The sequence below is a fragment of the Arachis ipaensis genome, chromosome B07 (assembly GCF_000816755.2).
Source record: "Arachis ipaensis cultivar K30076 chromosome B07, Araip1.1, whole genome shotgun sequence".
NCBI lineage: Eukaryota > Viridiplantae > Streptophyta > Magnoliopsida > Fabales > Fabaceae > Arachis > Arachis ipaensis.
In genome coordinates, this window is record NC_029791.2 from 116,638,579 (window position 1) to 116,660,880 (window position 22,302).

The 22,302-nt window shown below is 36.3% G+C and overlaps 2 protein-coding genes and 1 long non-coding RNA gene across 6 annotated transcripts; 2 read left to right on the forward strand and 1 right to left on the reverse strand.

Moving 5' to 3' along the window:
* LOC107605980 (pentatricopeptide repeat-containing protein At5g16420, mitochondrial-like) lies at positions 509-5,806 on the forward strand. 4 transcript variants are annotated; one of them, XR_002350473.1, is made up of 4 exons: positions 509-946; positions 2,446-4,435; positions 4,552-4,583; positions 5,567-5,694. XR_002350473.1 is itself a non-coding variant. In XM_021106329.1 (2 exons), the coding sequence occupies exon 2, from the start codon at positions 2,708-2,710 to the stop codon at positions 4,319-4,321; it is 1,614 nt and encodes a 537-aa protein (XP_020961988.1). In that variant the 5' UTR covers positions 509-946; positions 2,446-2,707; the 3' UTR covers positions 4,322-4,439. The 4 variants fall into 4 exon arrangements, 1 of the variants encoding a protein (XP_020961988.1); XR_002350472.1 differs by lacking the exon at positions 4,552-4,583 and having other exon boundaries at positions 510-946; positions 5,567-5,806; XR_002350474.1 differs by lacking the exon at positions 4,552-4,583 and having other exon boundaries at positions 510-946; positions 2,470-4,435; positions 5,567-5,806.
* Positions 1,060-2,155, reverse strand: LOC110264377. The gene is made up of 2 exons (XR_002350475.1): positions 1,804-2,155; positions 1,060-1,735 (listed from the first exon to the last, which is right to left on the reverse strand). It is a non-coding gene; the product is annotated as an uncharacterized LOC110264377 (long non-coding RNA).
* Positions 14,397-20,409, forward strand: LOC110265135 (pentatricopeptide repeat-containing protein At5g16420, mitochondrial-like). Its single transcript, XM_021107948.1, has 4 exons — positions 14,397-15,133; positions 15,215-15,266; positions 15,803-15,856; positions 20,284-20,409. Exons 1-4 carry the CDS (start codon positions 14,397-14,399, stop codon positions 20,407-20,409), a joined length of 969 nt encoding a protein of 322 aa, XP_020963607.1.

The window sequence follows — 22,302 nt, forward strand, 5'->3', positions numbered from 1 at the left end:
ACAATATATAAAATTATAAATTATGTTCCTATTATTTAAGCCAGCTAATGAGCTCGAGTTGGCTCACGAGTTTTCAGTAAGTCAAAATTGAGTTTAAGAAATAGGCTCGATTATTAATGAGTTAAACTGTGAACCAAGCTTAATTTTTGTGAGTCTAGCTTGAGTTTAGTCTAGTTCAGCTCACTTCCAGTCTTACTTAAAGGGTATATGTTAAGATAATAAATTAAATTTAAAAAAATAAAGAATTTCAGTTTTTAATGGATTTATTTTTAAATAAAAATATTTAAAATATTCTATTAATAGCATGATTTCTGAAAATTGGAATGAACAGCCATTAGACCGGTCCAATTATGAACCGATAACATTAACAATCCGGTTAGACATGTAAAATTGGTGATTAGAAAATCGTTGAAGAACCGCTAAACCGGTATCCGGTCGGACCGAACCGAGACCCGGCCGGTTTACCCAAAAGCCAAGCTACTACTTCCTTTCTTTCCCCCTTTCTCTCTTTCTCCCTTTCCTTCTTTCATAATCACAAAAATCACAAAAACTAAGCCTACACCACCGCCGCAAGGAGTGGCATATTGCCGCCGTCCGTCCGTCTATCTAGCTTCCGTCGTGCTCCAAGCCTTCAACCCCTGTTCGCTGTCACCGATTGCAGCTGCTTCCTTGAGCTCGGCGTCCGTCGTCTTTGTCTGCTCAGCCGCGCTTCCGCCACCGTTTCTTCGCCGTTCACGTTCGCCTCTTCGTTCAGCCGCCGTATTCCTTCGCGTTCTTCGCCGTTCACGTTCGCTCGGCGTTCACCGTTCGCGTTCACTCGCCGTTCACCGTTCACCGTTCGAGTTCGCATTCGCGTTCGTCTGGAAGCCACGTTGCTCTGCTTCAAACTCTGTGACCAACCCGCGCGCTCTACCTAGCCGTCGAACTGCTCTCTTTTGTCGCCGCCGTGAGTTCCCTAAACCCGCCACCAATACTCTGCTTCAAACTCTGCAACTTCTGATTTCTATTACAAATTTACAATAAGTAACTATTTGATTTGGTAGTGGTTTGGATTTTTTTCATAGATTATACAATTGTTATGTTCTCTTCTCTATCACATTGATATTAAGCTTTGAGTTCTCTTATTTCGTTTTAATTTTACCGCATTCAACATGTTTGATGAAATGCTTTAACCATATTTCTGGTTGGTTTTATAATTTCTAGCTTTTAGAAACTTGGTAAGTTGATTGCATGTGAAATTAAGAATAGTTGGATCTTAGTAATTAGGAAATTTTAGCTGCACAAATAGCGTCTTTGCAGAAAACATATTAGCATAATGATTCCACTTGCACACTGGTAAATTTTAACTGTTATTGTGAACTTGTTAATTTGCTAATTGTTCTTGTGTTGTTGTTCTGTTATCTTTAATTTTTTTTTTCATTTTGTTGTGATTTTCTGTTCTTGGTTTAAGCTGTGATTGAAGGTTCTTTGGTTTGGGTATTCTTCACTTTCCTGGAAGCTTAGCTTTTATTCTTTGAGCATACACGTATCAAATTATTGTTTTCAGCAATGGTGATTTTGAGATATTTTTTTTGGTTGCTTTGTTTTAAATGTTCCTATTGGTGTTGTTGTGTTGTTGCTGTGATTTAAATGAAAGATTCTTTCTTCTTTTTTCAAATGCCCAGTCAGTGCTTGGTTGATTAGTTTTGCTCACTGATTGTATTTAATGATAAATTTTAAATTGATAACTCTATTACTGCTTTACTGTCTGTTTCTGTAGTTAAATTTTATTAAAGTTTCTTGAATTTGCACTGCCTATGCTACTGATTCACTGTTCCTTCATTGCTTTTTTTTTTTGTTGTTAATCATTGTGATGAGCTTTGTTAAAATTGGGTTGAAAACTGTTAATCTTCTTCAGTTTTCATTGTTCTAACTTCTGTTCTTATTAAAAAATTTGCAATTTGTGATCTTTTGATTTATTATATGCTTCATGTTTTCATTGTTCTGTTCTTATGAAGAAAAAATTTGCAATTAGTGATTGTATGATTCATGTTTTGATTGTTCTGTTATATAAAAAAGATTCTGTTTTCATTGTTTTGTTCATTGTTTGGTTGCACTGTCCCTGCTCTCGATCTCCGCCAACTCACTGCCCCTCTTCCGTGTTGGATTCTTTTTGTTTCAGGCTCTGTTGTGTGTTTGTTGTGCAACACTATCATTTTTTGTTTTACTTTTTGACTCAGCTACATTAAGACAATATTCTCTATTTTTAACTTGTGCATTGTAATTCAATTCAGCTATTTTTAATGGAAGTATAATTATGTTAACTGTCAACAAATTTGCAGCAAGTTTTTGCATATTTTGATGATTAATTACATTTAGTTGGTGATATTTTATATAGGGTTTTAAATTTGAAAGATATTTTAGGATGTTTATTTATAATTTATTTATTATTTTATTATGGAACAGTTTTTTCGGTTAAACTACGGTTAGATCGGTTGGACCAGTGAACCAGTGACTAGAGTGGTTTGATGACTGATCCGGTTTTCATTGGTCTCCACCAAACCCAACCTTCACTCACGGCAACAACTTCACCTGCGGAGCCGGACAGCGTTCATGCTTTAACTACTACCTCTCTCTCGCCGCCTCTGCTGTTGAAAATAACTTAGAATGAGCCATAAATTGCAGGTTATGAATATGTAACTAGGAAAAGGAGTTGCCAATTGCAGGCATGTCCCGTTCCACACACATCCTCCATCACTCCCACCCCTTCTTCACCTCTGCCGCAACCTCTGCCGCCATCACTGCTGCCGCCTCTCCTGCACCCACCACCCTCACCTCCTTCACCGTCATGCCCCCAGTGCACCCCTGGCCCCGCCGCCTCACTCCTAAAACCCTTGCCTCCCTTATTTCCCGCCAACACGACCCAAATCTCTCCCTCCAAATCTTCCACTACGCCCTAACCCACCACCCCAATAGCAACAACAACCACCTCGCCCACCACCCTATTCCCTTCAACGCCATCATTCTCAAGCTCTCTCGTGCCCGCAACTTCCCCCAAATCGATGCCATCCTTCGTGATTCCCGTATCACCGACGAACAACCGCTTATAACGGTTATTCGCGGGTACGGCCTTGCTGGCCGCCCAAAATTGGCACTCAGGACCTTCACAAGGATCGAATCTTTTGGGATTCAACCCTCCACGAAGGCCCTGAACACCACGCTTAATGCCCTGGTTCAGTGCAAGCACTATGATTTAGCACATTTTGTTTTTAAGAATTGTATGGCCAAATTTAGGGTTGTGCCCAATGTGGTTAGTTGCAATATTTTGCTGAAGGCTCTTTGTAAAGGGAACAACGTAGATGCAGCGGTGAGGGTTTTGGATGAGATGCCTGCAATAGGTGTGGTGCCCAATGTGGTGAGTTACACTACTGTTTTAGGTGGGTATGCTTTGAGGGGTGACATGAGGGGTGCAAAGAGGGTTTTTATGGAGATTTTGGGGAAAGGGTGGATACCTGATGCAACTACTTACACTGTCTTGGTGAGTGGGTTTTGTAGGCAAGGGATGTTTGTTGATGCAATTAAGGTGATGGATGAGATGGAGGAGAATGGGCTTGAGCCTAACGAGGTTACTTATAGTGTTATGATTGAGGCGTATTGTAAGGGGAAGAAGTCCGGGGAGGCACTTAATGTGCTCGACGATATGCTTGGGAAGAATCATGTGCCGAGTTCGGCGCTGTGTTGTAGGGTTGTTGATATGTTGTGCGAGGAAGGGAAGGTTGAGAACGCTTGTGAGGTTTGGAGGAAGCTCTTGAGGATGAATTGCAGCCGCAATGATGCTGTCACGGGTACTCTTGTTCATTGGCTATGTAAGAAGGGGAAGGTGATTGAAGCAAGGAAGGCGCTTGATGAATTTGGGGGTGGTGCGGTTCCAAGTCTATTGACATATAACACATTGTTTGCCGGAATGTGCGAGAGAGGGGAGCTCTGTGAGGCTGCTAGGTTGTGGGATGATATGGTGGAGAAGGGTTGCGTACCTAATGCATTTACTTATAATATGTTGATTGAAGGATTTTGTAAGGTTGGTAACGTGAAGGAGGGAATAAGGATTCTAGAGGAGATGTTTGAAAGTGGATGTTTGCCTGACAAATCAACATACACGATATTGATTGATGGGCTTTCTTGTGCAAGAGGGATGGTGGAAGAAATTAATAAGGTTGTTGCATTGGCCGTATCCGCTGGAGTTGATGATGACATGTGGGATATCTTCCTGAAATCTGTTGCAAATAATTTAAATTTGAATGCAGCTGAATTTGATAGGATATTGTTAGAGAGTGTCTCATGAGGTGCAATGAAAAACATGTTAAAGAAATTGCTGTTTAACCATGTTAGTGTAAACACATCAAGGTGCACTTTTCCCTCGGATCTTTCAACCGGAAACAGTTTATCCATTGTGAAGGTATGCTTCTACGTTGTATACTATCCAGTTAGTGAACTTGGAAATGTTAACCAATTGACAGGGGACCATTTCTTGGTGTATTTTGTCTAAAATCGGATTTGGTTCCGTCTTAGCAGCAGATTCATCTTGTTCTGCAAATTTATAGAAGGTTGGTTATCAAAATATGGTGAAGTTAGTGAGCAAGTAGCCAACATGATTTGGTATTATAGTTTAGGTAGCTGCTTCTCAGTGTTTCTAATTATGGTATGAGCATCTTCTCAGTGTTTCTAATATGAAGTTTGATGTTTAATTTTTGAAGTAGATTCTAAACCCATGAATTGGCTAACTTTCGTTACTATTAAACTTCTCTGATCCAGTTGATAGTAATTTTAGGGATGAAATCATTGAGATAGGCATTGGACTAGCTTCACTCATTCCCAATTTTGATAGAAGGTCTATTATATATTTTGTTTGGGACAAACTGCACAGAATCTGTTCTATGAACTTCAATTCCAAGAAAATATGATAAGGAACCAAGATCCTTTAATGTGAAGATTTTGTGCAATGGATGAATCATTAGAGTCATTTGTGTAGAGTAATTTTCTGTAATAATAATGTCATATACATAACAAGGTATATATAAAATAGAATTGGATGGATCTTGTTATATATAAAATAGAATTGGCTGGATAATGCATCGCTTTATTTTTTATTTTAATTTTTTTCCTGGATGAAAAATAGAGACATTCATTGAATACATTGCTTGTGAAATAATAACTTGCCTTCTACTTGTTAGAATATGTTGTTTTTACATCCAATGATGCTTGTTTTGGTGGACTGTTAGAGCTGTTAATGAATTTAAAATCTGTTGATTATATGGCAGTTAGTGAGTATTAAATGATGCAAATAAACTAGCTAGTTGTACTGTTATGAGCTGCTGTGGTTTTGTTCTGCATATATATGGCTGCATATAATTAAAAATGCTAATTTTTCATAAGCTGCTTATGAGCTGTTGTGGTTTTGTTGCTGGAAACAAAACTTTTGGTGTTTTGTTCATGAATTAAAAATGCTAATTTCTTATTGTTATGTTTATAATCTATAATCTATATTATATTTATAATCTATATTGATTTTCTTGTTTTATTTTTGTAGAAATTGCACCAACCGGAGAAGATGAGGATGAGTCTGGTGTGGATTCAGATTAAGCATGGTGGTTGACTGGCTGTTTGGTTTTTATTTGTTTTAAAGTGACTGTTGCGGTTTAAAGTGTGTTTATTTTTGTTGTTTTGCTAGACATTTTTAATTGCCTTTGTTTTATATTTAATTAAGTTGAATTTGTATTGGATTTGGATGTGATATACTCTTGTTATTCTAGTTTATTGAAGGTTTTAAACTTCATTTTATGATATTTTAAATTCTGTTTATTAGGTATAAAAAAACCGACCGAACCAAACTGCTGTTGGTTCGGTTTGGTTCGGTTCGGTTGTCCAGAAAACAGCCAACCGAATGGTTAGTATCAACGTACAACCGATCAGGTCGGTTCGGTTGGTTTTCGGTCCAAAATCGAACCAAACCGAACCGATGACACCCCTACTTATAAGGGGTTTCTTTTTCTTTTTGAGTGTCGAATACTGGGAATTCCTGGAACAAAAGAAAATGATTCTTAATACACTTGGATGGCATGGACAAGGTATTCTTTCGGTTCTTCCACTTGGTGCTAGAATGTGTTAGCTATATTTTGCTGTGAGGTTGCAACTTGCAAGGTTGTTTGGAGAAATTTGTTAGGATCATTTGTAAGTATTGGGATGTCCTTCTAGATCCCTATGTTGAATTTCATTCTTGTAATTTATTTGGGAGATTTTAGGAGATGAAAGGAGTATAGGGTGCTATGAAGCTATGCCTCTTTGCCACAATGAAGGTGCATTTGATTGGTTTTCTATGCTTATTTATAGAATTTTGCACTTAGTTCATAAAAAAAGTTTTCTGATCATATTATTAGAGTGGTTGAGTTGTTCTTAGCTTTCGGCTAATTTTTATTTTTTGGGACATTTGGGCTTCTGTATTTTAAAAAGTTTTCTCCCTTTTTTTGTTGTAATCCTTCAACTAAAACACTCTTCTTCTTGCTTAATCTGTATATTACAATTTCTTTTTTACCATAAAATAAGAAAGAGACACGAGAAGTATTAGTAATGTGAAACTTTAGTGAAGACATTCTATTGTTTGGTTCTATTTCTATGAATCTATACCATGTGTATAACTGTATTCGCAATTCTGCATGCTTCATTTTTAGTTGTCACAATTCATGTGCAATTGTGCATCATAGAGGATCGTTAATAAAGCTTATATATATACACACCAAATGATGGAGATAGACGATTTAAATAAGAGAAAATGATTGAAAATGTGAAAATAAGATCAGGTATAATTTGATCACAAATTTAAAATCTTTATAGACAGGAGCAATATATATATATATATATATATATATAGCAGATAAATGTCAAGAATACTTAATTTTTTTTTATTGTAGATGTATTAAAACATCACATTACAGTTTGATAAAATCACAGCTATTTCATCTTATTTGAGTAGAAATATGGTATGATTTTCTAATCACATCATTGCAATTTTCACCTCTTCTTTATTTATTTTTTACTCTGGACCTCTCTTCTCGGTCAAGGTCTATTGGTAATATTTTTTGCCAAAGCCTAGGTGCACTCTTATATGGGCATATGGATTTTTCTTACACATTTCCACGGTCCACTACTTGTTGCGCAAATTGCTTGTGTTCATGTTTCCCATTGCTACCCCCGTTTTAACTACTAAAAAAAAAAAATTGAATTATGCTCGTAAGAGTAATTACTCAAATCAGTCCTTAAGAGTTTTGAAATCAGACATTTTAGTCGCTTAAATTTTAAAATATATAAAACAATTTTTAATATTTACTTCCGTTAAACAATACAATCTCCTTTCGTTAGGGTGACGGCTAGGATTGGAAGTGAGTCAAGCTAGCTCATGAGCCAACTCGAACTCGACTCATTAATAGCTTGATAAATTGAACTTGTGAGCTGATGAGCCGAGTTTAAGCTTATATAATTTATTGATAGATAAACAATATATAAAATTGATCTTTTTAAATATTTTTAAAATATATGTTGTAATTTATTGATATAAAATTATAAATTATATTCCTATTATTTGAACCAGCTCGTGAGATTTTGGTGAGCCGAGTTTGAGTTTAAGAAATATGCTCGATTGTTAATGAGTCGAATCGTAAGCCAAGCTTAATTTTCATGAGTCGAGTTTAAACTTGGTCTAACTTGACTCACGTCTAGGGGTGGCAAGTGGGGAAGCCCGCTCCGCCCCACCTAGTAAAGCGGTCCTAAAATCTCACCCCGCACTGCCTAACTGCCGAGTGGCGGGCTCTCCTATTTTTTTTTTTACTATTAACTATTAAATAATATATATAATTTTACAATTATTTTAATAAATTTATAATTTTTAAAGTATAAAAAGATTATAATTTTTATATTCACAAACATTAAAGTGTTTGTAATTATAAATATCTAATAAACATAATTATAAACTAAGTTTTCATCCAAAACATAATTATAAATATTGTCTGCAAAGTAAAATAAACATAATCCAAAACATAATTATAAATATTGTCTCCAAAACAAAATGAACATAATTCAAAACACTTAATTTTCATCTTCATTCTCTAGTAAGTTGGGTGGGAGAAAGTTAGATTTTGACCCAAAAATTGTAAAAATACTCCCTTACCAAAAAAACACTAAACCCGAAGAAGAAGCCCACCCTGCCCTGCCAAAGCCCACGGTTTAAGCGGTGCGGGTTAGGTGAGATTTTGCTATTTGGCGGTCCCCATTTTCCATCCCAACCCACCTTTTTTGGCGGGTTATGTGGGCCGACCCTACTCACGTCTAGTCTTAGCTGATGTGGAATGTTAACTCGCACACGTGACTGTTAAGTATTTACGTATGTATTCTGGACAAATCAGTCCCCATAATGAAGTACAAAACAGTCTCGAAAAATTAAAAAAAATCTTAAAATAATCCCTGAAAATTTTCAAAAATTTTCAAAATAATCTCTTTAAATATTTTTAATTTTTGTCAAAAATCATCGTCTTATAATATTTTTGTTAATAAAAATATAAAATATTATTTAAAATATACAATAAATAAAGAATACAAAAATTAATAAAATATATACTAAAATATAATTTTATTTATTAACACTAAAATGTCATCAGAAATTACATTATTTAATCATTAACATATGATATCTACATTGAAGTGTTGTAGAAACTATAATAATAACAACTAAATTTAAGAGGTTATTGAATTATGAAGGTCATTATTTATATACCTAACCTCCTAAAATATTGACACTAAATAAACTTAGAAAAATATTTTTTACTATTTTTAAATTTTTTTTCAGGGACTGTTTTGATTTTCTTTTTAAACTCTTTAAAGACTATTTTGTACTTCAATTTAGGGACTGATTTGTCTAAAATATATACATAGATATTTAACAGCCATGTGTATAAGTTAATGTTTCACATCAACAGTCATCATTAGTGACTAACGAAAAAGGACTGTATTATTTGACAAAAATAAACGTTAAGAATTATTTTATATATTTTAAAATTTAAGAAACTAAAATATTTAACTTAAAAACTGATTTGAGTAATTACTCTATTTTTTATTTCAAGATGTAAAAATGGAATTTTAAATCGCAAAAGTCATAAAGAGGATAACAAATTGAAAGAGAGTGAAATTTTAATGACTTTCATATTAAACATATTATAATGGGATCGAGTTATGCTATATAGAAAATCTTTTGTGTTTTGTGTTAAAAATAATTTATAAAAAATGAAAAATATAAAATACAGAACAATTGTCTTGTATACTATAAGGAAGAATTTAAGAAAAAGATGTACATAAAAATTTATGTAAATATTATTTTTCAAAATGATCCTATACTTAATGATCGTATCATTTTAAAAATGTTATTATTATTATTATTATTATTATTATTATTATTATTATGGATTAATTAATTAATTAATTGATCAATTTAATACTCAACAATCCAACTTGTAATTGTTCGAACAGCACAGCGGAGAAAAACATTCCGCCAAGTATAGTTAATGAGATCCACGCTAGTTTAGACGGGAGTGGTAAGCAATATGTTGGCATACGTCTAATGAGAGGTGATACAGTGCAGGATTCAGATTTAGAGGATGAGAATACAGTGGTGGAGGAAACTGGGTTGGAAGATGAAGGGTAGGGGTGAGCACGGATCGGTTTGGTTCGAATTCATGGTAAAACTAGAACTGAACTAATTAAAATATAATTGGTTCGGTTTGGTTTGAATTTGTGTTTTTTTGTACATGTACCCGAACCAAACCAAACTGTTTAAGAACGGATTGGTTCGGTTCGAGTAATTGGGTACCCGATGACTTTGAAATTCATAAAAAATCTTAAAAATTCAACAAGTACAATAAACATGTAACATCAATAGAAATAATCCAAACATATTAAATACCAAATACATTAAAAACTAAACTCATTAAAATCCAAACATATTAATAGTGAATAATCTTTGTCTAATGAAAAAGTCATATATATTTTTTATTTTTATTTAATTAATATATGATCGGGTTCGTGAGTTGGTTCGGGTTCCGCACCCCCAGAACCAATACCCGAACCAATCACTAACAAAGACCACCGGTTTGGTTTGAGTTGAACCCGATTACCCGTTGGTTCCAGAACCAATTTAATTAGTTCGGTTCGGGTTCGGACAGGTAATCGGGTACCCGCTACCCGTGCTCACCCCTAATGAAGGGGCTGTAAAAAATTTGGAAGATTCGGGGGACTCATAGCAGGATGTTGACGGTGAAACTAATCAAGATGAGCACAGAGAAAGTTAGGATAAAGATATGGCTGAAAATAGAGCTGCTTGGGATCTGGCGGTCGAATCAGGAGCTGTTTTATATGACGAGGATGAGGACATTATGGCTATTCTTCAAGCTCAGAATGAAATATTGGCACACAAAAAAGGCAAGCAAAACAGAAAGAGAAAGCAAGAAGGAGCCGCCCCAAAGACCGGAATAAGGTGTGTAATAAAGTTTTTAAATGATCTTAGTTCGTGGAATACGAGGGGTTTAGGGGGTGTTGGAAAGTGAAAAATGGTAAAAATTTAAGTGTAAAAATAATGTGAATATGTTAGAATTGATAGAGATAAAGAAGGAGGTGATTACTAAGTTTAATGTAGTGCAAGTTTGGGGTAATGATGCGGTGGGTTTGGAATTTGTGGGATCGAAAGGTGCTTCTGGAGGTTTATTAATAATGGGGATGATATGATGTTTAGGTCGAGTAATTGTCGCAAAGAGGAGAGATGGTTGTGTTTAGAAGGGGAATTGACAAACAATAATTTTCAGTTGTGTGGTTTGCTTGGTGTATGGTGCGTATACAAGGGAAGAGAAGCTTGTTGCGTAGGAAGAGTTGAGTTTTTTTATCGAGAATATGTCAAATTCCTCTTTGTTACATGGGTGTCTTCAATGAGGTTGTGCAGTTGGAAGAAAGAAAAGGCGCTAATGTGTTAAGAGCAATATGGAACTAGTGGATATAGAGACCGTAAGTTTACGTGGTTCAGGAGTCAATCGTGCAATCGATTTGATAGAATGATGGTGAGTTTGGTTTTATTGTTATCATTTAGAGCATTTGGGTAAAAAGGAATGATAGAATCTTCAGAAATAAAGAAACGGGTGTTGCAGGAGTAGTCAACAGGTCGATTAGGAGTTACAAAGAGTCGATTGATATTTGATCTTTTGGGTTGTTGATGACTTTAGTCAAAAAAATTAAAAATTAGTTTATTTCATGTGTTTAGTACTTTTTCGTTGATGCTCCACCTTATTGTATTGAGCTTTTTATTTCAAAAAAAAATCCAACTTGTAATTATTGCTGGTATCTGCAGGTTTAAGAATAACATGAACATAGTTATATATTTGAGTGGTAACATAGATGTTGAATTTGTCGTCTAGTGGAAGTGGAAGGGATCACAGGAGTATGTAGCAGGCTTTGTCGTCGGAGGTTGTCTCCTATGAGTTGAGGTAGCCATGCATTCTCCATTTGTGCAGCACGTTCACGGTAGGTCGAGTGCAGATTGATACATGTGTCATGGAAGTGATTCAAGAGAGGATTCATATAACAGTTGATTCGGAGAGATATGACGTTTTGGTCAAGGAGGTTGGTCATGAAGCGTGTAACATGCAATGTAAAGGGGTTCTTATTGATAACGAAAGCACCAACTGTGAGTCTTGAGCCATGATATAACAAATCTGAGTACAGTAAAGGGTACATGGCAGAGAAGGCAGCCAAACCCATCTAAGACGGACGGCCATGATGAAGGGTTGATGATGGTGGTGCGACGGGGAGAGGAAGAGGATAAGGGCAGATTAATAATTGCTGATGATATTTTGAATGAATGGGTTAAATGCAATACCGATCACAATTGCGAAAAACTAGGAACGTATCATACCGTTACTGGCATCAATCAAGGAATCCTTAATTTTAGAGGTGATTACGGTGATAGCTATGAGGCTGACTCGGACAGAACGGTTACTTGTAATTACCGTGCTGGGTGTTATGGGCTGGAAGGTGCTGATGGGCTGCAAAGGGCTACTAGCAAAGGAAAACAAAAAAAGAAGGTTGTCCTAAAGGTTGGGCCAAGGAAAAAAAAATAGCGTGACAAGGGACTTTGGACCCGCTTTGGGCCGCACTCCTATGCCTGATGGACATGACCCGGTTTGGGAGGGGAGTCCGAGACTTCGTCTTCCTCCTGCGCAGCAACAAAGAGACCTGGTTGCGGCGAGCTCACTTGACAGGGTCGCTGACACCGGCGTCGGAGGCGGCAACGGTAGGGAACGAGGAAGGCGCCTGGGCCGTGGTCAAGATGGCTGGGACCGAAATGAGGGAGACGCTGGAGAGGGGGAAACTGACGGGGCTGGCGTTGTTGGCGAGGAAGCCGCCTCACCAGGTTGGGTTGTCGAAGATGACACCAGTAGCGGTGTGGATCCGAGGTTGGTGGAAGGAGGGGTGATTGGAGAGGGGAATGATATTCTGATGGAGGGCGAATGGCAGCCGGCTATGGTCCCGGTGATTGATGCAACAGCAGTATTCGAGGATCCAGACGGAAATGACGTTGGGCTGGGGGTTAGTCGAGGGAACGCCCTTGCCCACAGCGGAGGTAGTGGGGATGTTGGACGGACTGTGGAACGTGGTGGAAGTCCCGGACCTGGGCAGCGTGACTGTGACAAAGAGGGCGAGGTCAGTGACTCTCAATGCCTAGAGGACCAGATGTTGGAAAATAAACTGACCTAGGAGCTGGCAAAGGAATCAGTTGCTGTGTTTTACAATGAGAAAGATGACATAATGGCAATTCTTTAGGCACAGAATGAAGAAATAGCACTGAGGAGGAAATTGGCGAAACAAAAGGCAAAGATGAGGCGTTACAGACCCAAAACTAAAAAACAGGTGTGTACTAATAGTTCTAAATGAATTTCAGTTCTTGGAATGTTAGGGGGTTACGGGATGACGGAAAGATGAGAATGGTGAAGGATTTAAAAAACAAACATAATTTGAGTATGGTAGGTTTGTGCATTGTAATTCAATCCAGCTATTTTTAATGGAAGTATAATTATGTTAATTGTCAACAAATTTGCAGCAAGTTTTTGCATATTTTGATGGTTAATTACATTAAGTTGGTGATATTTTATATAGGGTTTTAAATTTGAAAGATATTTTAGGATGTTTATTTATAATTTATTTATTATTTTATTATGGAACAATTTTTTCGGTTAGATCGGTTGGACTAGTGAACCAGTGACTAGTGCGGTTTGATGACTGATCTGGTTTTCATTGGTCTCCACCAAACCCAACCTTCACTCACGGCAACAACTTCACCTGCGGAGCCGTACAGCGTTCATGCTTTAACTACTTCGTCTCCCTCGCCACCTCTGCTGTTGAAAATAACTTAGAATGAGCCATAAATTGCAGGTTATGAATATGTAACTAGGAAAAGGAGTTGCCAATTGCAGGCATGTCCCGTTCCACACACATCCTCCATCACTCCCACCCCTTCTTCACCTCTGCCACAACCTTTGCCGCCATCACTGCTGCCGCCTCTCCTGCACCCACCACCCTCACATCCTTCACTGTCACGCCCCCAGTGCACCCCTGGCCCCGCCGCCTCACTCCTAAAACCCTTGCCTCCTTTATTTTCCGCCAACACGACCCAAATCTCTCCCTCCAAATCTTCCACTACGCCCTAACCCACCACCCCAATAGCATCAACAACCACCTCGCCCACCACCCTATTCCCTTCAACGCCATCATTCTCAAGCTCTCCCGTGCCCGCCACTTCCCCCAAATCGATGCCATCCTCTGTGATCCCCGTATCACCGACGAACAACCGCTTATAACGGTTATTCGCGGGTACGGCCTTGCTGGCCGTCCAAAATTGGCACTTAGGACCTTCACGAGGATCGAATCTTTTGGGATTCAATCCTCCACGAAGGTCCTGAATGCCACGCTTAATGCCCTGGTTCAGTGCAAGCGCTATGATTTAGCACATTTTGTTTTTAAGAATTGTATGGCCAAATTTTGGGTTGTGCCCAATGTGGTTAGTTGCAATATTTTGCTGAAGGCTCTTTGTAAAGGGAACAATGTAGATGCATCGGTTAGGATTTTGGATGAGATGCCTGCAATAGGTGTGGTGCCCAATGTGGTAAGTTACACTACTGTTTTAGGTGGGTATGCTTTGAGGGGTGACATGAGGGGTGCAAAGAGGGTTTTTATGGAGATTTTGGGGGAAAGGGTGGATATCTGATGCAACTACTTACACTGTCTTGGTGAGTGGGTTTTGTAGGCAAGGGATGTTTGTTGATGCAATTAAGGTGATGGATGAGATGGAGGAGAATGGGCTTGAGCCTAATGAGGTTACTTATAGTGTTATGATTGAGGCGTATTGTAAGGGGAAGAAGTCCGGGGAGGCTCATAATGTGCTCGACGATATGCTTGGGAAGAATCATGTGCCGAGTTCGGCATTGTGTTGTAGGGTTGTTGATATGTTGTGCAAGGAATGGAATGTTGAGAACGCTTGTGAGGTTTGGAGGAAGCTCTTGAGGATGAATTGCAGCCGCGATGATGCTGTCACGGGTACTCTTGTTCATTGGCTGTGTAAGAAGGGGAAGGTGATTGAGGCAAGGAAGGCGCTTGATGAATTTGGGGGTGGTGTGGTTCCAAGTCTATTGACATATAACACATTGATTGCCGGAATGCGCGAGAGAGGGGAGCTCTGTGAGGCTGCTAGGTTGTGGGATGATATGGTAGAGAAGGGTCGCGTACCTAATGCATTTACTTATGATATGTTGATTAAAGGATTTTGTAAGGTTGGTAACGTGAAGGAGGGAATAAGGATTATAGAGGAGATGTTTGAAAGTGGATGTTTGCCTGACAAATCAACATACACGGTATTGATTGATGGGCTTTCTTGTGCAAGAGGGATGGTGGAAGAAATTAACAAGGTTGTTGCATTGGCTGTATCCGCTGGAGTTGATGATGACATGTGGGATATCTTCCTGAAATCTGTTGTAAATAATTTAAATTTGAATGCAGCTGAATTTGATAGGATATTGTTAGAGAGTGTCTCATGAGGTGCAGTGAAAAGCATGTTAAAGAAATTGCTGTTTAACCATGTTAGTGTAAATACATCAAGGTGCACTTTTCCCTCGGATCTTTCAACCGAAAACAGTTTATCCACTGTGAAGGTATGCTTCTATGTTGTATACTATCCAGTTAGTGAACTTGGAAATGTTAACCAATTGACATGGGACCATTTCTTGGTGTATTTTGTCTAAAATCGAATTTGGTTCCGTCATAGCAACAGATTCATCTTGTTCTGCAAATTTATAGAAGGTTGGTTATCAAAGTATGGTGAAGTTAGTGAGCAAGTAGCCAACATGATTTGGTATTATAGTTTAAGTAGCTGCTTTTCAGTGTTTCTAAATATGGCATGAGCATCTTCATTAAATTGTTGGCCTTACAAGGGGTTTCTTTTTGAGTGTCAAATACTGAAAATTCCTGGAATAAAAGAAAATGATTCTTAATACACTTGGATGGCATGGACAAGGTATTCTTTCAGTTCTTCCACTTGGTGCTAGAATGTGTTAGCTATATTTTGCTGTGAGATTGCAACTTGCAAGGTTGTTTGGAGAAATTTGTTAGGATCATTTGTAAGTATTGGGATGTCCTTCTAGATCCCTATGTTAAATTTCATTCTCATAATTTATTTGGGAGATTTTAGGAGATGAAAGGAGCATATGGTGCTATGAAGCTATGCCTCTTTGCGATAATGAAGGTGCATTTGATTGGTTTTCTATGCTTATTTACAGAATTTTGCACTTGGTTCATAAAAAAAGTTTTCTGATCATATTATTAGAGTGGTTGAGCTGTTCTTAGCTTTCGGTTAATTTTTATTTTTTGGGACATTTGGGCTTCTGTATTTTAAAATGTTTTCTCCCTTTTTTTGTTGTAATCCTTCAACTAAAACACTCTTCTTCTTGCTTAATCTGTATATTACAATTTCTTTTTTACCATAAAATAAGAAAGAGACAGAAGAAGTATTAGTAATGTGAAATTTTAGTGAAGACATTCTATTGTTTGGTTCTATTTTTATGAATCTATACCATGTGTATAGATAATTCGCAATTCTGCATGCTTCATTTTTACTTGTCACAATTCATGTGCAATTGTGCATTATAGAGGATCGTTAATAATGCTTATATATATACACACTAAATGATGGAGATAGACGATTTAAATAAGAGAAAATGACTGAAAATGTGAAAATAAGATCAAGTATAATTTGATCATTTTGATCAAATTTAAAATCTTTATAGACAGGAGCAATATATATATAATACTTAATTTTTTCTATTGTAGATGTATTAAAACATCACATTACAGTTTGATAAAATCACAGCCATTTCATCTTATTTGAGTAAAAATATGGTATGATTTTCTAATCACATCATTACAATTTTCACCTCTTCTTTTTTTTTGGTCTGGACCTCTCTTCTGTGTCAAGGTCTATTGGTAACATTTTTTGCCAAAGCCTAGGTGCACTCTTATATGGGCAGATGGGTTTCTCTTACACATTTTCACGGTCTGCTACTTGTTGCGCAAACTACTTGTGTTCATGTTTCCCATTGCTACCCCCGTTTTAACTACCAAAAAAAAAAAACTGTTTCCCATTGCTACATGTGCTTCTCATGCACTCTTCCATTGTGAATTATGCTTCCTATTTCATAATTTTCGTAAGAGTAATTACTCAAATCAGTCCCTAAGAGTTTTGAAATCAGACATTTTAGTCGCTTAAATTTTAAAATATATAAAACCGTTTTTAATATTTACTTACGTTAAACAATACAATCTCCCTTTGTTAGTCGCTAACGGTGACGGCTAGGATTGGAAGTGAGTCAAGCTAGCTCATGAGCCAGCTTGAACTCGACTCATTAATAGCTTGATAAATTGAACTCGTGAGCTGATGAGCCGAGTTTAACCTTGAAATTGAGTTCGTAAATTAAATGAACTGAGCTTGAGCTTGGATAATTATTTGAAATTGAGTTCGTATATATATGATCTTAATTATTTGAAATTTTATATTTATTTTCGTATATATTTTGATGTAGGATATAAATAAAAAATTTATAATTTATTGATAGATAGACAATATATAAAATTGATCTTTTTAAATATTTTTAAAATATATGTTATAATTTATTGATATAAAATTATAAATTATGTTCCTATTATTTGAACCAGCTCGTGAGATTTTGGTGAGCCGAGCTTGAGTTTAAGAAATAGGCTCAATTGTTAATGAGTCGAATCATAAGCCAAGCTCAATTTTCATGAGTCGAGTTTAAACTTGGTCTAGCTTGACTCACGTCTAGGGGTGGCAAGTGAGGAAGCCCGCTCCGCCCCGCCTAGTGAAGCGGTCCTAAAATCTCACCTTGCACTGCCTAACTGCTGGCTGGCGGGCTCTCCTATTTTTTTTTTACTATTAACTATTAAATAATATATATAATTTTACAATCATTTTAATAAGATTATAATTTTTATATTCACAAACATTAAAGTGTTTGTAATTATAAATATCTAATAAACATAATTATAAACTAAGTTTTCATCCAAAACATAATTATAAATATTGTCTCCAAAGTAAAATAAACATAATCCAAAACATAATTATAAATATTGTCTCCAAAACAAAATGAACATAATTCAAAACACTTAATTTTCATCTTCATTCTCTAGTCAGTTGGGTGGGAGAAAGTTAGATTTTGACCCAAAAATTGTAAAAATACTCCCTTACCAAAAAAATACTAAACTCGAAGGAGAAGCCCGCTCTGCCCCGCCAAAATACGCGGTTTAAGCGGTGCGGGTTAGGCGAGCTTTCGTTATTTGGCGGTCCCAATTTTCCATCCCAACCCGCCTTTTTTGGCGGGTTATATGGGCTGACCCTACTCACGTCTAGTCCTAGCTGATGTGAAATGTTAACTCGCACATGTGACTGTTAAGTATTTACGTATGTATTATGGACAAATCAGTCCCCATAGTGAAGTACAAAACAGTCTCGAAAAATTAAAAAAAGACTCAAAATAATCCCTGAAAATTTTTAAAATAATCTCTTTGAATATTTTTTATTTTTGTCAAAAATCATAACTACTGACGTGAAATGCTAACTAGCACATGTGACCGTTAAGTGACCATGTATGCAAGCCGGACAAATCAATCTCTAAGGTGAAGTATAAATACTCTCCAAAAAATTTGAAAAATCTCAATACAATCCCTGAAAAAATTTTAAAATTCCAAATAGTCTCTTCAAATATTTTTAATCTTTTTCAAAAGTCAACGTCTTATAATATTTTTGTTAATTAAAAAAAATATTATTAAAAAATATATAATAAATAAAGATTACAAAAATTAATAAAATATATACTAAAATATAATTTTATTTATTAACACTAAAATGTCATCAGAAATTACATTATTTAATCATTAACATATGATATCTACATTGAAGTGTTGTAGAAACCATAATAATAACAACTAAATTTAAGAGGTTATTGAATTATGAAGGTCATTATTTATATACCTAACCTCCTAAGATATTGACCCTAAATAAACTTAGAAAAATATTCCTATGTGAAAAAAATATTTTTTTTTTAGCATAATTGCTAACTGTGATAACACAAACAGTTTTAACTCTAAGCCTACTTTGTGCAACATTACAACAACTAAATTCCAAAATTTTTTAAAGAATATAAACAGAACACTTAGGATTTGTTAAGTTAAGACATTTCTTTTTCAAGTATTGCAAAGTACGAGGAGTTTCACATTGAAATTTAGTACTATTTTAAAATTTTTTAAAATTTTCAGGGACTGTTTTGATTTTTTTTTAAACTCTTTGAAGATTATTTTGTACTTCAATTGAGGGACTGATTTGTCCAAAATACATACATAGATATTTAACGGCTATGTGTGTAAGTTAACGTTTCACATCAACAGTCACCATTAGTGACTAACGAAAAGGGACTGTATTATTGTTTGACAAAAATAAACGTTAAGAATTATTTTATGTATTTTAAAATTTAAGAGACTAAAATATTTGACTTAAAAACTGATTTAAGTAATTACTCTATTTTTTATTTCAAGATGTAAAAATGAAATTTTAAATCGCAAAAGTCATAAAGAGGATAACAAATTGAAAAAGAGTGAAATTTTAATGACTTTCATATTAAACATATTATAATGGGATCGAGTTATGCTATATAGAAAATCTTTTGTGTTTTGTGTTAAAAATAATTGATAAAAAATGAAAAATATAAAATACAGAACAATTGTCTTGTATACTATAAGGAAGAATTTAAGAAAAAGATGTACATAAAAATTTATGTAAATATTATTTTTCAATATTATTATTATTATTATTATTATTATTATTATTATGGTTTATTAATTAATTAATTGATCAATTTAATGCTCAACAATCCAACTTGTAATTGTTCGAACAGCACAGCGGAGGAAAACATTCTACCAAGTATAGTTAATGAGATCCACGCTAGTTTAGAGGGGAGTGGTAAGCAGTATGTTGTCATACGTCTAATGAGAGGTAATGCAGTGCAGGATTCAGATTTAGAGGATGAGAATACAGTGGTGGAGAAAATTGGGTTGGAAGATGAAGGGTAGGGGTGAGCACGGATCGGTTTGGTTCGAATTCATGGTAAAACTAGAACCGAACTAATTAAAATATAATTGGTTCGGTTTGGTTTGGATTTGTATTTTTTTGTACATGTACCCGAACCAAACCAAACTGTTTAAGAACGAATTGGTTCGGTTCGGGTAATTGGATACCCGATGACTTTGAAATTCATAAAAAAAAATCAAATTTTTATCTTAAAAATTCAACAAGTACAATAAACATGTAACATCAATAAAAGTAATCCAAACATATTAAACACTAAATACATTAAAAACTAAACTCATTAAAATCCAAAGATATTAATAGTGAATAATCTTTGTCTAATGAAAAAGTCATATATATATTTTTTATTTTTTTATTTAATTAATATATGATCGGGTTCGCGAGTTGGTTTGGGTTCCGCACCCCAGAACCGATACCCGAACCAATCACTAACAAAGACCATCGGTTTGGTTTGAGTTGAACCCGATTACCCGTTGGTTCTAGAACCAATTTAATTAGTTCGGTTCGGGTTCGGACAGGTAATCGGGTACCCGCTACCCGTGCTCACCCCTAATGAAGGGGCTGTAAAAGATTTGGAAGATTCGGGGGACTCAGAGCAGGATGTTGACGGTGAAACTAATCAAGATGAGCACAGAGAAAGTTAGGATAAAGATATGGCTGAAAATAGGGCTGCTTGGGATCTGACGGTCGAATCAGGAGCTATTTTATATGACGAGGATGAGGACATTATGGCTATTCTTCAAGCTCAAAATGGAGTATTGGCACAAAAAAAGGCAAGCAAAACAGAAAGAGAAAGCAAGAAGGAGCCGCCCCAAAAACCGGAATAAGGTGTGTAATAGAGTTTTTAAATGATCTTAGTTCGTGGAATACGAGGGGTTTAGGGGGTGTTGAAAAGTGAAAAATGGTAAAAATTTAAGTGTAAAAATAATGTGAATATGTTAGAATTGATAGAGATAAAGAAGGAGGTGATTACTAAGTTTAATGTAATGCAAGTTTGGGGTAATGATGCGGTGGGTTTGGAATTTGTGGGATCGAAAGGTGCTTCTGGAGGTTTATTAATACTGGGGATGATATGATGTTTAGGTCGAGTAATTGTCGCAAAGAGGAGAGATGGTTGTGTTTAGAAGGGGAATTGACAAAAAATAATTTTCAGTTGTGCGGTTTGCTTGGTGTATGGTGTATATACAAGGGAAGAGAAGCTTGTTGCGTGGGAAGAGTTGAGTTTTTTTATCGAGAATATGTCAAATTCCACTTTGTTACATGGGTGTCTTCAATGAGGTTGTACAGTTGGAAGAAAGAAAAGGCGCTAATGTGTTAAGAGCAATATGGAACTAGTGGATATAGAGACCGTAAGTTTACGTGGTTCAGGAGTCAATCGTGCAATCGATTTGATAGAATGATGGTGAGTTTGGTTTTATTGTTATCATTTAGAGCATTTGGGTAAAAAGGAATGACAGAATCTTCAGAAATAAAGAAACGGGTGTTGCAGGAGTAGTCAACAGGTCGATTAGGAGTTACAAAGAGTCGATTGATATTTGATCTTTTGGGTTGTTGATGACTTTAGTCAAAAAAATTAAAAATTAGTTTATTTCATGTGTTTAGTACTTTTTTGTTGATGCTCCACCTTATTGTATTGAGCTTTTTATTTCAAAAAAAAAATCCAACTTGTAATTATTGCTGGTATCTGCAGGTTTAAGAATAACATGAACATAGTTATATATTTGAGTGGTAACATAGATGTTGAATTTGTCGTCTAGTGGAAGTGGAAGGGATCACAGGAGTATGTAGCAGGCTTTGTCGTCGGAGGTTGTCTCCTATGAGTTGAGGTAGCCATGCATTCTCCATTTGTGCAGCACGTTCACGGTAGGTCGAGTGCAGATTGATACATGTGTCATGGAAGTGATTCAAGAGAGGATTCATATAACAGTTGATTCGGAGAGATATGACGTTTTGGTCAAGGAGGTTGGTCATGAAGCGTGTAACATGTAGTGTAAAGGGGTTCTTATTGATAACGAAAGCACCAACTGTGAGATCTTGAGCCATGATATAACAAATCCGAGTACAGTAAAGGATACATGGCAGAGAAGGCAGCCGGACCCATCTAAGGTGGACGGCCATGATGAAGGGTTGATGATGGTGGTGCGACGGGGAGAGGAAGAGGATAAGGGCAGATTAATAATTTCTGATGATATTTTGAATGAATGGGGAATGCAATACCGATCACAATTGCGGAAAACTAGGAACATATCATACCGTTACTGGCATCAATCAAGGAATCCTTAATTTTAGAGGTGATTACGGTGATAGCTATGAGGCTGACTCGGACAGAACGGTTACTTGTAATTACCGTGCTGGGTGTTATGGGCTGGAAGGGGCTGATGGGCTGGAAAGGGCTACTAGCAAAGGAAAACAAAAAAAGAAGGTTGTCCTAAGGGCTGGGCTAAGGAAAAAAAACAGCATGACAAGGGACTTTGGACCCGCTTTGGGCCGCACTCCTATGCCTGATGGACATGACTCGGTTTGGGAGGGGGGTCCGA